Source organism: Akebia trifoliata, chromosome 1 (assembly GCF_017979445.1).
Source record: "Akebia trifoliata isolate Shusen 1 chromosome 1, ASM1797944v1, whole genome shotgun sequence".
Taxonomy (NCBI): Eukaryota; Viridiplantae; Streptophyta; class Magnoliopsida; order Ranunculales; family Lardizabalaceae; genus Akebia; species Akebia trifoliata.
In genome coordinates, this window is record NC_141375.1 from 33,214,660 (window position 1) to 33,229,037 (window position 14,378).

The window sequence follows — 14,378 nt, forward strand, 5'->3', positions numbered from 1 at the left end:
TTTATCACGTTCAAACAAAAAGCAATTAGTTAGTTCACCTTAACAAAAAGTAATTAGGGATACATACATGTACCCTCGGGATACACAACTGCAGATGGCAGGAAGGTGAGGTCCGTTGTGTATCGCAATGGAGAGAATCTACGGTTCTTTGGCCATGCCACGTCAGTGAGTTTTTGAGTTCAAAAATCAGCACTCTTAAATAATTTATTATACGAGTTAACTCGGCATTCCGGTAAGAGATGAGTTGTACGCATAGCCGATTTAAAAGTCGCGCTATTGGAAAAACGTCCACGTCAGCAAGCGACTTTTAAAGCGAGACTCGTGAGTTAAAATTTTCGACTAACACGCGATAGCTCAATTTCGCTCTCTCTCGGAGAAGGAGCCCTAGAAGAGCTTCTCTCTTCCTCTCCCCACAGAGGACGACTTCGAGATTCTTCGATATTTCTTTAAATCGATTCCTTCGAAGTTCAACTGATCGATTTGCTCTAACAATCACCGAGCTTTGGTAAATCCCTTTACACGAAACCCTAAGAACCATTCCTGTTCAGGATCTGACAAATTTTTAGGTTTTTCTGTCACGTTCTTGTCTCTGATGAGACTTTTTATGGATTTTATGAATAATTTGTTTTGTTTCTTATGTATGTATAGTTTTTCTATGTGTAAACAAGCTGTGATTAGGGTTTTGGTTCATGATGTATGTGGCCACTGTTTGTTAAAATTATCATATATTATATCTTATTTGAAAGTAAACTATTTGAATTTTTTTCTAAATTATGATGTTTAGAATCAGTTTATTTGAATTTAAGGTAATAGGTTGCGGCAAGAGCTAATTTAAATACTTGGGTTGTTTGAATTTGGTGTATGGTGTTTTAAGGAAACTCTTTTAGGCAAAGTTGTCAAAGGCACAATCTGAACTACCATGATCATTTTGTGATATGCTCATCCGTTTTTTCTTTTTATGTGAAATTCACAATTGTATTATCTTTCACCATTGTTTTCATTGGAAGTTTCTTATCCCAATTATATGGGTTGGGGAGGACAAGAATATTGTCGCTCTGTTCGATTATATGTAGAACTATATCTTTTGTCAAGGTTTGTGTTATTAAGTTGCTGGACTAGAAGTGCCACCCATAATCCGACCAATGTATTTCTTATCTAAAAAACAAAGAAATAGAAAATAAAAAATTGAATAAGAAAGAAAGATTGGAAGTTCCAACCCATGTGCTAATTTTTTTTTTTCCTGTGTAACCCATGTACTTACATGATACAGATATCAGTGGGTGGTGTGGTTTTAAATCTGGGTTTTTTTTTTTTTTTTCTGTCTCGTCTCGGTTATGGACGAAACCAAGATGTCTTGGACGAGTTGCCTTGGTTAACAACAAGACAATCGATTTTATCTCATTGTTGTCAGAGAAAGAATCTCTGAATTTTTTTGAAAACGAGTTTGTAAAAATATATATTCATGGTAGCATGGATGTCCTGTGTTTTTCTTGTGCATGGCAGCATGTAGTGATTTGTATCTCTCAAGATTTTTTTTAGCGTGTTTTTGATAAGTAACAATATTTCATTCTAGAGGAACGCTTTTTAGAGAAGCAAAAGAAGAATATTGAAAGAATGCTGAGAAGTTTGCGTAGTAATGGATGCTGTGTTTTTCTTGTCCATAGCAGCATGAAGTGATTTGTATTTCTCAAGATTTTTTTTGAGCATGTTTTTGATAAGTAACAATATTTCATTCTAGAGGAACACTCTTTAGAGAAGCAAAAGAGTAATATTGAAAGAATGCTTATCAGGATTTTGTGTGTGTGTGTGTATTTTGATTGTTTTATTCAATTTTTACTCATAAGTAACAACAATTCATTCTGGAGGAACATTTTTTAGAGAACCAAAAGAAGAATATTGAAAGAATGCTGAGAAGTTTGCATAGTAATGAATTTCCAAGAAAGAGACCCCCCCCCCCCACCCCCCCACCCACCCCCACCCCCACCCCCACCCCCCACACGCACACACACAAAACCCAGCCCAAAAAAAAAAAAAAGAGAGAGAGAAGAAGAAAGAAAAGTAGATGTTTACAATAGATAGTATCTGTGTTTGGGACTTGAGATCTTTTTTGTTTCTGCAATTTTTAATATAGTGGGTTATCTTGTTTGTCAAACAATATATGTTGAGGATGACTCATGTCGAATATCCCTCTCATTCATGAACTATACCAAGATGAGTCAAGTGAGTCATCTTGGTCTCGTACGATATTTAGAACCATGGTGAATGATGGGCTATTTTTCAGTTTACACTGCCTGCGTCATTATATTTCTGTTTTTTTTTTATGCCCCAATCACAATAAGGTTTGATATGAGAAGGGACTGCATGGAAAAAATATTACCTTTGATGATATGGGATAAACAAAGTTTGAAAATAGGAATTTTTTGGAACAGAAGATTGAGTATAGAGAGTGAATTTTATGGTCAATTGATTACATAAGATGCTTGGAAACTCTCCCTACAAAAAAAGGCAAATATTCTTCTGGCTGGAATTTCCTTATCTCTTGATATTGGCGATGGGTGGGTGTGTAAGGGGTCAAAGGAGCTGTGTTCTCAGTGAGATCCTTCTACAGGTGACTGCAGTCTGAGGATGGGATGACTTTCACGTGGCTATTTGAGGGCCAAAAATTCCTTAAAAAATCTCTCATTTTTTTCTCGATGGCCTCCTTGGACGGGACGCTTACTATGGATGGTCTTATTCGTAGGGTTTTGCACTCCGAACCATTGCAGCATATGCAGAATAGATGGTGAGTCAGTTAGTCACCTTCTTTTACATTGCTCTATGGCTCGGGAGTTATGGATGCATTTTTTGGACCTCTTCTTGTTTTTGCTTGCTTCCCTTTGATGGTTAGAGCGGCCTCTTTGAGTCTTGGACGGGATTGGGCTACTCTTTCTCGGTCTAATTGGATTTTCATGACCACTATTATTATCTTTTGAGATTTTGATTGCTTGTCGCATTCATTGACTCTTGATTGTTAATTGTCGAGGAAAGATAATGAAGCATTATTGAAATAGTGCTCTTTTTTTTTTTATGTTAAAGGATTATTTTGAAGCCATCTTATAATTGATTTCTCGAGTTCCATTAGTGTTGGATTTGCTAGCAATTTAGGGTATTTGACTTCTAGCAACCAATGTGGTTTAGGATGATCTCTTAAAAATGAGAACAGAGGTCACGATTGCAGTTTTGATGCAGACCTAGTATTTTATGTATTGAAATTTAATTATATCTTGTTGAGATATGACATCTTTGGGGATCTGGTGAATGAATTTTTCTTTGGCTCAATGGGATAACTTTGGCAGTAGTTTCTTAACGGATCATTTGTTTGAATTTTTATGACCTCTGAAGCTTTTGCTACTGTGGATTTTCTGTTTGTTTCTCTATAATTTTCTTGTCATCTAATGGAATTGTGATTAAATTGGACTCAAAAGTCCAAATGTACTCTTTACACTTTTGTCTTTAGTACTCATCTTCATGTTCCTAACTCACGGCTACGACATCTAATGTAGACTTACCTCCTACATTTGTATAAAGTCTTAGCACTTCGGTTGTGCTGCCGTTGCTGCTTTGGTGAAGAGCTAGATTCTTTCAGCCTTCGGTGTTTGACAGCTGAATTCCTCACAATGCCGAAGGAAAGAAGAGATTGTTCACCATCGTCCAACAGTTGCAGGAAGTCTCCTTATCCCTGCAGCAGCTCCAGACGTGCCATTCGGTCTTCATCTAAAAATCCTTTGGAACCTGTTGAAGATGTAAAAGAATGGGAAGAAACCAGGTGTCCGGTGTGCATGGAGCACCCACATAATGCTGTTCTCCTCTTGTGCTCCTCTTACGAGAAAGGTTGCCGTCCTTACATGTGTGACACAAGCTACCGACACTCGAACTGCCTCGACCAATTCCGTAAGAAAATTGCAGAAACCCCAACAATGCCACCTCAAGAAGAATCTTCTCACTCAAGCACAGACCACCAAACGAGAATCTCCGAAGCCATGCAGAGGTATCTTCCCGATAGAATTTTGACAGGACCCTCATCTGTTGTACCCACTCTACCTTGTGAGAGGCAAACGCCACTAAAGCTCATGTGTCCTCTCTGTCGTGGTCAGATCGAGGGTTGGGTCGCTGATGAGCCCGCTCGCCAGTTCATGAATGCCAAAGCAAGGAGTTGTGCTTGTGAGACGTGTGATTATAGTGGGACATATGCAGACCTCAGGAAGCATGCAAGACTCGAGCACCCTCTAGTGCGGCCATCGGAGGCGGACCCAGAGAGACAACGTGATTGGAGGAGGATGGAACGGGAGAGAGACATTGGGGATGTGCTGAGCACAATTCATTCGGCATTTGGGGAGGAGAGAGCTGATGACAGTGCATTATTGTCCCCTCATGGGAGTATGCTCCTCATTTTTTTCCGGGTTTCCCTATTCGAGTCTGGAGCCAGCAGCACTAGCTGGTCTAGCTCCTCGAGATTGAGAGGGCAATCAAGGGTCCGAAGAAGAACACCGATGACACCACTGTTGGGGGAGATCCTTGAACCGGAGACTGGTACTGACGCAAGAGAAGGTGGTAATGCTAATGATTCATCATCAAGTGTACCAGCTTCACCACAAAGATGGAGGTTGCCAGATGATGAACTTTGATAACGACCTGTTTCAATTCATTTGTTTAGCATATTAGCTTGGAATCTGGAACTGGAAGGAGTGGTTTGTTTACATACATAAAAGAAGAAAACAAATTCTTTGATGTTTGATTTAGCCCTTTTGTACTCCCGTTTAATTGTACTTTATATTAAAAAAAATGTTGAAACTTTCACATGAACGGTTTTGGTGATTCCAAGAGAAGAATTCCGTTCATGGTTGCTTTTCTATTAGGTTGGATAGTCAATTGTGCTGGCAAGGACTCTGGATTACGTCCATTGTACTCTTGGGTTTTGGATTGCAGTAATTACAGAGTACCGCTCCGAGTCTTTTTTTTTATTTTTTAAGGAGTTGTGCTGGAGTAACATTGAAATTGACATCGTTTGGGCGTCTCACTTGTATCTTGATGTATAGCATCTATGGATCCCTAGGCACATCCATGTCGACAATGGCTGAAACGATGTCAATTTCAATAATACTTCAGCATTTTACTTTCTAAAATGAGGTTGGCATCAAGTTCCCGAATTTTACACGATTGAACCTCTCCTTCCACATTTCAATACATGAAGAAAAATGATATAATTTTTAAGCTTTAATTTCTAAGATTGTGGCTTATGGGTGTATGGCCTAACACAATGGATCTACACTTATACTAATCAAATTAATGTCCTGATTTGATAACCACAATTATGTAAATCTATAAGTTTAATCGCACTTGAGGTTAGGATATGTCCAGTCGCATTCAAATTTTGTACCAAAACAATGGTCTAACTATAGTCCTTATGAGATGTTCTCCCGATTCAATTCATTTGGCTCTCATTGTCGGCTGTTTAAGAGGGCGTTGCTGTGTCATTGCTAGTTTTTTTTTTAAGTACAAATAGTTAGTGATATATACAACTGAAAATAGAGTAACAAAAATTAATATTTATTTGAGGTCAAAATTTTCCATTATTAATTGAACTAATTGTTTTAAAATTTTAAAATAGATAGTCTAACTATATAATATGAATCATTTAATGTGATTCAGTAACATATCTTTTTTTATTTAAAATAATATTCTCTAGTGCATTTGCTTATCAAGAGATCAACTAATCTGAGAAGATAAGCAACAAATGTACCTGAAAACAAATGATCATGGAATATGGGTACTACTGTCATTGTAAAGGCCTTTAGGTACGTTTCCCATAGAAGAAGAAATCCTGACAATGCCTATGCCTAGGGTATCATATAAGACCTTACAAGCCTCTGTCAATCAAAGAAAACATGCAATGCAGTAATCAGTTTGTGTAGCAACTAGCATGAGTAAGTTCATAAGAGGATCCAAAACTGCAGACTTGTCTGGGTAGTATACAACAATTACATTGCTCTAATTCTTTAACTCATCCTCCGTGGTCTGACAGCTTAAGGTTCATAGATAATGCTTCGAAAGCCAACCCAGAAAAGTCGAGATAAGCTATCTTTGATGAAACAAAAAGAGTCAAGATGCCACTCCTAAGTAGAATAACATAGCATGATTAAGGTGTATTACGTGAATAAATATTTTAATTAAAAAAAAAAAAAACGATTGATAACCAATCCGAAAGAAAGGTTATGTATCTGGCAGGTGACCCAATGTTACAATGAACTTCGAACTCTTGTCATTCTGATGGCCTCAAGCTGCATTAGCTATAGAAGTTGGAAATGCAACTGATCTCAGTAGGTATGATGGATAATGACGTACAAAAGAAAACTGGGGGTCTGGGAAAAACATGCATTAATTGAGATGTTCTTTCAACCATTAATAGAAGACTAAAAGGAACACAATCCTACTCCACAAGGCACTCCAACAGGAGAATCACTTCACAACACCATGACCTCAGCATCAATGCCATGTGAGGCGAACCAGCGCCTCTGCTCTGAAACCCATATAAGGAATGGCATCTAACTTAAGAGGTTCTTGCAACTTCGCCAAAATTGTACTCACACTGATTAGTGTCCCAAATGTCTTAGGGTACTCTCTTTTTATTTGGAAGTTCCCTGTATAAACATTAAATCTTTGATTAAATAACCCAGGGGAGCAAAGTTGTGGGGTGTAAAGTAACTTCAATTTGTATTCATCTGCTAACATTCATCAATGATGTGAAATAACACCCCTAGATCACATAAAAAAAGAAACAGGACAAAAAAATCATAATAATAACAAGATAAGAATTAAGGACGAGAAGAAATGAGATAGAAGTGTGGAATCAACAATCAACATGCAAGAAGGGCAGACGTGGAACACAGATGCAAGAGCTCTTCAAAAAAAATCTTGTTCATTGAAAATTGTGTGAATTTCCCCATAGACTGTCACATAAACCTACAAAAAAATCTACCAATATTAATTGTTTGTACAGCATATGAGGCTTATAAAAATGACCCTTCAGTTTTCCTCTTTCCATTTTTAAATGGGAGCACAACGTGGCATCGATCAATCAGGTAGATTTTAACCCCTAACATTGCCCCAGATGGACAAAAGACAGAGGATACACTTTAATAGGAACCTAAATATCTTGGAGTTCATTGTAGTGCAGATTATAACCAAGTGTTTAAGAAGGAAATTTGAGGCTTACACCTCGAGGCTCACCTCAGGACAGGGCATCTCCAAAACATCATGTGCCTCATTAAATTTATGTGTGAGATAACCCCCTCCCCCACAAAAGCCTTAGATGAACATTCATAAGCTATTCTAAATCAAATAATATTTAAAAAAAATAAAAACTAGTAAGAAATGGATCGATTCTCTGTATTACTGCATCTAACTTTTATTTATTCATTCATTAATTTTCCATTTAAAAGGAGAGCTTAGCTTATGAGGCTACCTCCACATGCTTTATGCCATGGGTCCCATGTTTGCATTGTAACCATCTATTTTCTCAAAATTGTGAATTACGATTTGAGAACACCCCACCCCTCCAAAAAAAAAAAAAAAAAACCCTTCAAGTAGGGTTGCAACTCTAGCAGTTGTATTGATTTCAAAGTTGCAACCCAACCTTACTGTTGAGATGCTCAACCCAAGCCCAACCTGAAACATAATTATGGGCAAAGTTCCTCCCAAGCCCGATTTCGAGTTGGGTTTCTAGTTGTATAAGTAATACATTAATAATATATATAGAAGTTAAAAACGAAGAGTAGTGGTCAGGTTCAAAATGTTAAGTTGCTTCGCAAGAATAGATGAGTGACGTAATCAACTTGTAGAAATACTAAGAAATGATACAGCAAATTTTCGATAAATAAATTGAACCTAATATTAATTTTTATCCCCAAACAATGCTTACCCAAGTACTAACCAAATTCAAAGGATGCCCATCAATTCTTGGTTCCCGTGGAGCATAAATATCTAAGCAAGTATTCATTGGAAGAACAAGTATCTGCCAGATCCTGATGCAATTTGGTAATTGCCTTCTGCAAGGATCTTAGAGTTGGAAGCAGACTTCTTGAATTCTGCTGAATAGAGTGTCCATGAGCTTTACAGAGCTCCTGCAGTACAAACCAATCACTAATTAACAATGAAATCCGGCATGCATAAACAATGCCTAGCAGCATGAATAATAACAGAAGCTTTAGAAACTATCGCCGCAAGACAGACCTGAGACCATCGAAGAATGAACTCCAAATGTGGAGAACTTTCCAGAAGGTCTGCAAATGCCTCAATTAGCCTCTGCAAATATCTTAAGGGGATTGATGAAGCAACAGCCGGAATATCTACTGGATTCACAGAAACAATGCATTTTTTTATTAGAGAATCTTCATTTAGACGGAGACTGAGTAATAATGCCCTCTGATGTTGATCCTCACTGAGAGCTGCATCAACTGCCTGAAAATATGAAATAAATAAGTTTGTCAGATTGAACAAGTACATGTGATGATAATTGAGAACTCTACAACTATCCTTTCTTGTGGCATGAACAGTCTTCTGAGATGCGAGGTCAGAAGAAAGAAGACTGGGAAAATACTAAGTGAGGAAAAAAGTACCTCAGGAGTAACATCGATGTCAAGATCAGTGGGATCAAAGACAAAGGATTCATCAATTGAATAGACTAAAACACCCTCTGTTGTTGCTGCTGCCCAACATCGACCAGTAGGTGATATCCTCAAGCACTTAGTCTGAATAACAGGCCTTCCAGCATTTGGCATGGATCCGGGTAAATCATACCCCAACTTTCCACGGGTTTGTTTGTCAACACCTTCCTCTACATCGCTATTCTCATCATCAATTAAATCTAAGGGGCCAGTTTCTGTCATTTTCTTTGAGTTTAAAATGTCTAAAACTCCATCCAAGGATAGATTGTGAGTTATTTGAAACCTACGTAGCAATACCTGGTGTGATATGAAACAATCCAAACCATTAGGTTACTCGGTTCATAAGAAACAACTGTCATTCATACATTAACACACACAAAATAGGGGGAAAAGGGGTAAAAAAGCAGGAAAAAAAACAGATTTGAGAAATCTACGTAAAAGCAGACAAGTACAAGTGAATAATATATGTTAGATGTGACATATCAAAAAAATTATTATATAGTAGATGTGGTCTCACTTCGATAACCAAGGCCATTCTCTTCCCGATCAGCTAGAATCTAAGTTAGAATGCAATGCATTCTGTACTGATGAAAATTTGTCACATAATATAATAGTTGGTAAAACAAGATATTAGAACTAAATTCATCAAAAAAATTGTCCATAATTAATAAAGAGGTATCTGAAGACAGAAATCAAGTACTATAAAAAAAAACAAATAAATCATTTTAATCTGTAAATCATAAAAGAATAAATGGATGCAAACCAACCTGATCTGCAACATCATACATGCATATGTATTTGCTACTTCCCGCAGCTAAAATGTAACTGCCATCAGCAGAATAACATAGGCTTGTAAAATACTTTCCTGAGCTTGAATTGGCTGCTGATCTCCGATCAGTCATGAGACGCCCACCAGCAATGTCTCTGCGACCCTCAATTGTGTACATTAACAGGCCATCTATAGGATCCCAGAAATGGATTTGACCATCTAATGTACTGGAAGCCAACTGCTTCCCATCTGAACGATAAACCACTGTAAGAACATCATGTGTGTGTGGAAATGTTTCAACGGCACCTTTCCCTTCGAAAACATCCCACAGTCTAACAGTTTTATCCCATGAAGATGAAGCTAAGATCGCCTGCATGTGTAACCAAAGGATGTTATTAAGCTTTGACACAACAAGAAGTAAAAATGTACTATCAAAATAGAACCAGAAAATCAAGAAAACAATGCCACCAAACATTCCGTGGCCCAAACATAAAATCAAACTTACATTTGTAGGAGAAAACATCAGCCCGTGTACGGGCCCTTCATGTCCACTGAGAACATCCAACAAACGGCCAGTTTTCATTGACCAAACGAAAATCTAAAAATCAAATAGTAAAAAAAAAAACCTGTTAAGGAAAATAATTAGCAATTTCAAAGTATTCTCAAACTCCACACATACCTCGAAAGAATCTAAAGTTCCAGCACAGATTACTTCTCCACTCTGATCTGATGCCAATGAAACAAACTGCCTAGAGGATGGAGTAGTAAATGTCCTAAAATTCCGATAACGGAACAAGTCCCATGCACGGACAGTCCCATCCAAAGATGCACTCAAGAGACAATTGTTACCAGACATAAAATGGAGTGCAGTGACTGCATTAGTGTGCTCAGAGAATGTTACGAAGCAAAAACCTGATGAAACTGTCCATACCTGTAGCAAAATACTGGTGCTTAAGTATGAGGCGTAAATTAAAAGAAGATTAGGAACAAAACAGTGCCTAGCATAAGAACTGCATGTAGAAGTCTCTAAAAACGAAGGTTCAATAAAAAGTCAAAAGGAATTGCAACTAGGAAAATATAAAAGAGAACCTTTTGTAAACAAAGATATATTTCCAAACAAGCTTAGACTTATAGCTCAGTTGGTTTGACTCATTGCAAAGCAACTTTGAGGTCGTGGGTTCAAGTCCAACTTACCCCCCCCCCCACCCCAAAATAAATAAATAAAGCTTTCATGAATTGCTGGAAAAGCTATTGCTAACGGTGCAAAACTAAATTGTATCCTAAATTGAAAACTTGTTAAGGTTGCACCTCAGAATTCCTGCGAACAGATTTCTTATCAGGCAACAAGTTCCATAAATAATTGGTAGTGAAGGTTTGAAGCCATTCATCCCAGATTTGAGTACACTCCTAGTCCTGGAACAACCAGTACCCATGGAGGAAAAATATAAAATACAATCATCAATTCATTTTTTACGAGTATTTTGGGAAATTTCAACCTACATAATTCAACCAAATTTGATACAACCCAGAATTTTGATGAATATTCCAGTAAAATTCCAAATGTGCAGGATTTTTTTTCAAGTTAGACCAGACAAGAGAACTGATGTCGAAATCAGAAATTCAAAACCTAGAATATAAAGACAATGGTATATAGATATATTATCCAAGCTTATTGTAAATATGGACAAGGTTAATAAGTAAAATGCACAAAAGCAGTTTATTTAGGCCAACAGATCCTAAGTTAACAGGGTCAAGCTAAAACCTGCATAACAAACATATCAATGTGCTTTATATGATCACTTACCTTGATTTTGTTATCATCGGCTCCAGTAGCCAAAAGTTGTGAATCTGGTGAATATGCAAGACAATTCACATCAAAGTAATGCCCTTGTTGCTTCAATATGTAACTCTCCGACCGCCACTCCCACACAAGCAATTGCCCAAGTTTTGCACACCCGAATGTCAACCAGTTCCCCGGCTCATTAAAAACCGCAGTCGTAATCTTCTCCCTTGATATCGAAAGCAAGTGAATACAAACAAAATCAGGCATTTGATAGAGCCCAAATACACCATTTGAGAATCCCACAACCACTAGATCAAGGCCTCGATGATAATCACAAGCCGTCAATTTCGCTGGGGCCTGCATAAAATAATCCTTCCTCGATAAATCCCATTTTCCCTCATGAAGAGGAAACTCAATATCGTCATCTAAATTACTATCCGCAGCATCAAAATTCTTCCTTTTTTTATGAGAATCCTTGCCTACATTTTCGTTAGCGGACACACGAGGTCTCTGCTCTGGTGTGCCCGGTGAAGGAGGGTCAGAAACTTTCCCATCCAAATCATCTGTTTTACCATCATTTTCATTATAATTCCAGCTAAAGATTGACCCATCACGTGAAATAGTATAAACCCTACAAACCCTACCCGACTTCTTATCAGTCGAGAAAAATGCACCTATAATTGAATCCCTATGCCCTAGAAACATAAATGGCTTATTAAACCCATTCAATTTCTTCAAACAGAACAATCTCACTGTCAAATCCTTCGAACCAGTAAGAACATAATTCGAATCTGGACTCCAATCCAATGATGTAACAGTTCCATCACAATCGGCAAAAGTCCTTATAAGCTGAAAGGGAAAAAACTCCTTTCGAAAACCTGGGGACCTCCATATCTGAACTAATTTACCAACACCAATTGCAATTAAAGCTCCATCAGGGCTAAATTTGATTGCAGAAACGGGTTTCTTGAACGATATACGATGTAGCACGACGCGACGATGGAGATTGATGAAGAGACATCGAGATCTGTCGTCGATGGAGATGAGAAAGTTCCCATCTGGAGAAACTGCTATACGGGAGATGTTGGAGGAGCTCTCAAATGGTAAAGTTACCGTTTCGGACTTGATAAGGTCTGTAATGGAGATTCGGTTTCCAACAGGGGAGATGAGGTGAGATTTACCAGAAATAATGGCGTTTCCGCCTCTGTAAGGAGCACCGAGAAGGTTTTGAAACCGAAAATTCATTAAGTCTTCGGGTTTTCAATCTCTTCTAAGCTCTGCAAAACGATATCAATCGAAATGTCAGAATTTGAAGAACAAAAATTCCAAAACCCTAACCCTCGTTGTATCCTCTGGTCGGCTCGCGCGCAAAACCCTAAAGTCCCAACCTTTTTTTTTTAATCTTAAACCCCTTCTTCGTTAAAGAAGAAGAAGAAGGGTTTAGTTGATCAGTCCATAATTTTAAAACTCGGTACTCATCTCGTCCAGCCCCCACACAGATGCCGAGTTGAATCGCCTGTTAAACTCTTTAAGTCGGTTTACAATTATTTATTAATCATATTTATGTGTAAATAATTATATAAAACATGATAGTTAAAAAGATTCTTATTTACAAAATCATATTTTTATTTAAAAAATAATCATTTTAATAAAAATAAAAAACTTGGTTGACATGGTATTTTCAAATTATTGAGTGAGCATCTCAGTTGTCAAATAAGATGGTGTGCGAGCATGGTTTTAAATCTCATCCAAGATGGAGACGACTCATCCTATTCATCTCAGGACCGTCCACCAATGAGACGGTTTTACAAGTTGTTTCAAATCTGTTGTGTTTCTCAAAAGTCAGTCTATTGCGTCCTTGTTGAATGAGGAATCTCGAATAAATTAGATTACTCATCTAAAACAACTCGATCTCACCCATATACGAGACAAGACGTCAAAATGAGTTTTAAAATCATGTGTACAAGACAATTTACATGTCTCACCATCCATAATGAACACAATGAAGTTTTGATCATGACAATGCATGTACCTCTTTTGTTGTGATTAGTACCATATTTTAGCTTATAATTGAGTTATGGTTTATATGATTGAAGGAAATTTGTTTTCAAGAGAATATAAATATCTTTAAATTTTATTAGCTCAGTGGAAAAACATTCTCTCTCGAGAACAAAAATCACTTTGGTCGAGAAAATGATTTTCAAAATAATGCAAAATTATACATCCGAAAGTCGCATTTTACATAGGAAACAATTTTCCGCAATCAATCATATTAGACCCTCAATATTATTATTTCTTTCTGATGATGGGGCGTCAACGCCCTATGGGTCCGATTAGCAGAGTGAGCCCACTGGCCTATTAGAGCACCATTTCTCGCTCAAATGAATCCCCGAGGAACATGTAATACCTCACAAAGCATACGTACCAAGTAAGCCAGGATAAAATTTGCCTCGAGCAAAATGTCCTCGGCCATAACAATTTTCAAAAGTTCTATAAGAAGTAATAATAATAAGACCAAAAGTATGTATATATATATATATATATATATAGGGAAATGTTCAGCAACAAACATTTTGACAAACATTTTGGCAAAACATTTTTCAAAATGTGGGTTAGAGGTTTTGAAATGGGCTGATTTTTGGTGATGATGATCTCCTCACCGTAGAGATCATCCTCACCAAAAATCAGCCCATTTCAAAACTTCTAACCCATCAAAAATGGTTTACAAAAAATGGACGGTTCACGATTTTTCAACTTGTAAACATGGGGCTAGAAGTTTTGGAATGGGCTGATTTTTGGTGAGGAGATCATCCTCACCGTAGAGATCATTCTCACCAAAAATCAGCCCATTCCAAAACCTCTAACCCATGTTTTGAAAAATGTTTTGCCAAAATGTTTGTTGCTGAACGGAACCATATATATATATATATATGGGTCACGTTCCTAAGACTCATATTGAGACTCATATTGCGACACACCGTTTTGTCTTATATGGGCAAAAATGTTTGGAATGAGCTGATTTTTTGTGAGGATGATCTCTGTGATGAGGGGATCATCCTGGCAAAAAATCATCCCATTCCAAAACTTCTAACCCATCAAAATTGATTTACAAAAATTGGACGGT

At 37.4% G+C, this 14,378-nt stretch overlaps 2 protein-coding genes across 5 annotated transcripts; one reads left to right on the plus strand and one right to left on the minus strand.

Moving 5' to 3' along the window:
• The first annotated feature begins 326 nt into the window (after window positions 1-326).
• Window positions 327-4,778, plus strand: LOC147411918 (uncharacterized). Of its 3 annotated transcripts, XM_086453798.1 has the most exons (3): window positions 327-505; window positions 2,609-2,782; window positions 3,543-4,778. In XM_086453798.1, exons 2-3 carry the CDS (start codon window positions 2,780-2,782, stop codon window positions 4,662-4,664), a joined length of 1,125 nt encoding a protein of 374 aa, XP_086309924.1. In that variant the 5' UTR covers window positions 327-505; window positions 2,609-2,779; the 3' UTR covers window positions 4,665-4,778. The 3 variants fall into 3 exon arrangements, with proteins under 3 accessions (XP_086309924.1, XP_086309933.1, XP_086309944.1); XM_086453807.1 differs by lacking the exon at window positions 2,609-2,782; XM_086453818.1 differs by lacking the exon at window positions 2,609-2,782 and having other exon boundaries at window positions 3,568-4,778.
• Window positions 4,779-6,153: 1,375 nt separating this feature from the next.
• PWP2 (periodic tryptophan protein 2) lies at window positions 6,154-12,673 on the minus strand. 2 transcript variants are annotated; one of them, XM_086453786.1, is made up of 8 exons: window positions 11,276-12,673; window positions 10,151-10,402; window positions 9,977-10,069; window positions 9,470-9,841; window positions 8,655-8,999; window positions 8,269-8,496; window positions 7,970-8,159; window positions 6,154-6,677 (listed from the first exon to the last, which is right to left on the minus strand). In XM_086453786.1, exons 1-7 carry the CDS (start codon window positions 12,497-12,499, stop codon window positions 7,989-7,991), a joined length of 2,685 nt encoding a protein of 894 aa, XP_086309912.1. In that variant the 5' UTR covers window positions 12,500-12,673; the 3' UTR covers window positions 6,154-6,677; window positions 7,970-7,988. The 2 variants fall into 2 exon arrangements, with proteins under 2 accessions (XP_086309912.1, XP_086309907.1); XM_086453781.1 differs by having other exon boundaries at window positions 7,958-8,159.
• Window positions 12,674-14,378: the final 1,705 nt, after the last annotated feature.

Excerpts from the sequence above, each read along its gene's own strand:
- PWP2 (XM_086453786.1), bottom strand. The coding sequence starts at position 12,499 with ATGAATTTTCGGTTTCAAAACCTTCTCGGTGCTCCTTACAGAGGCGGA. Across the intron at positions 10,403-11,275 it reads CCGATGATAACAAAATCAAG|GTATGGACAGTTTCATCAGG; the intron begins GTAAGTGATCAT and ends ATTTTGCTACAG. Across the intron at positions 8,160-8,268 it reads TCATTCTTCGATGGTCTCAG|GAGCTCTGTAAAGCTCATGG; the intron begins GTCTGTCTTGCG and ends TTTGTACTGCAG.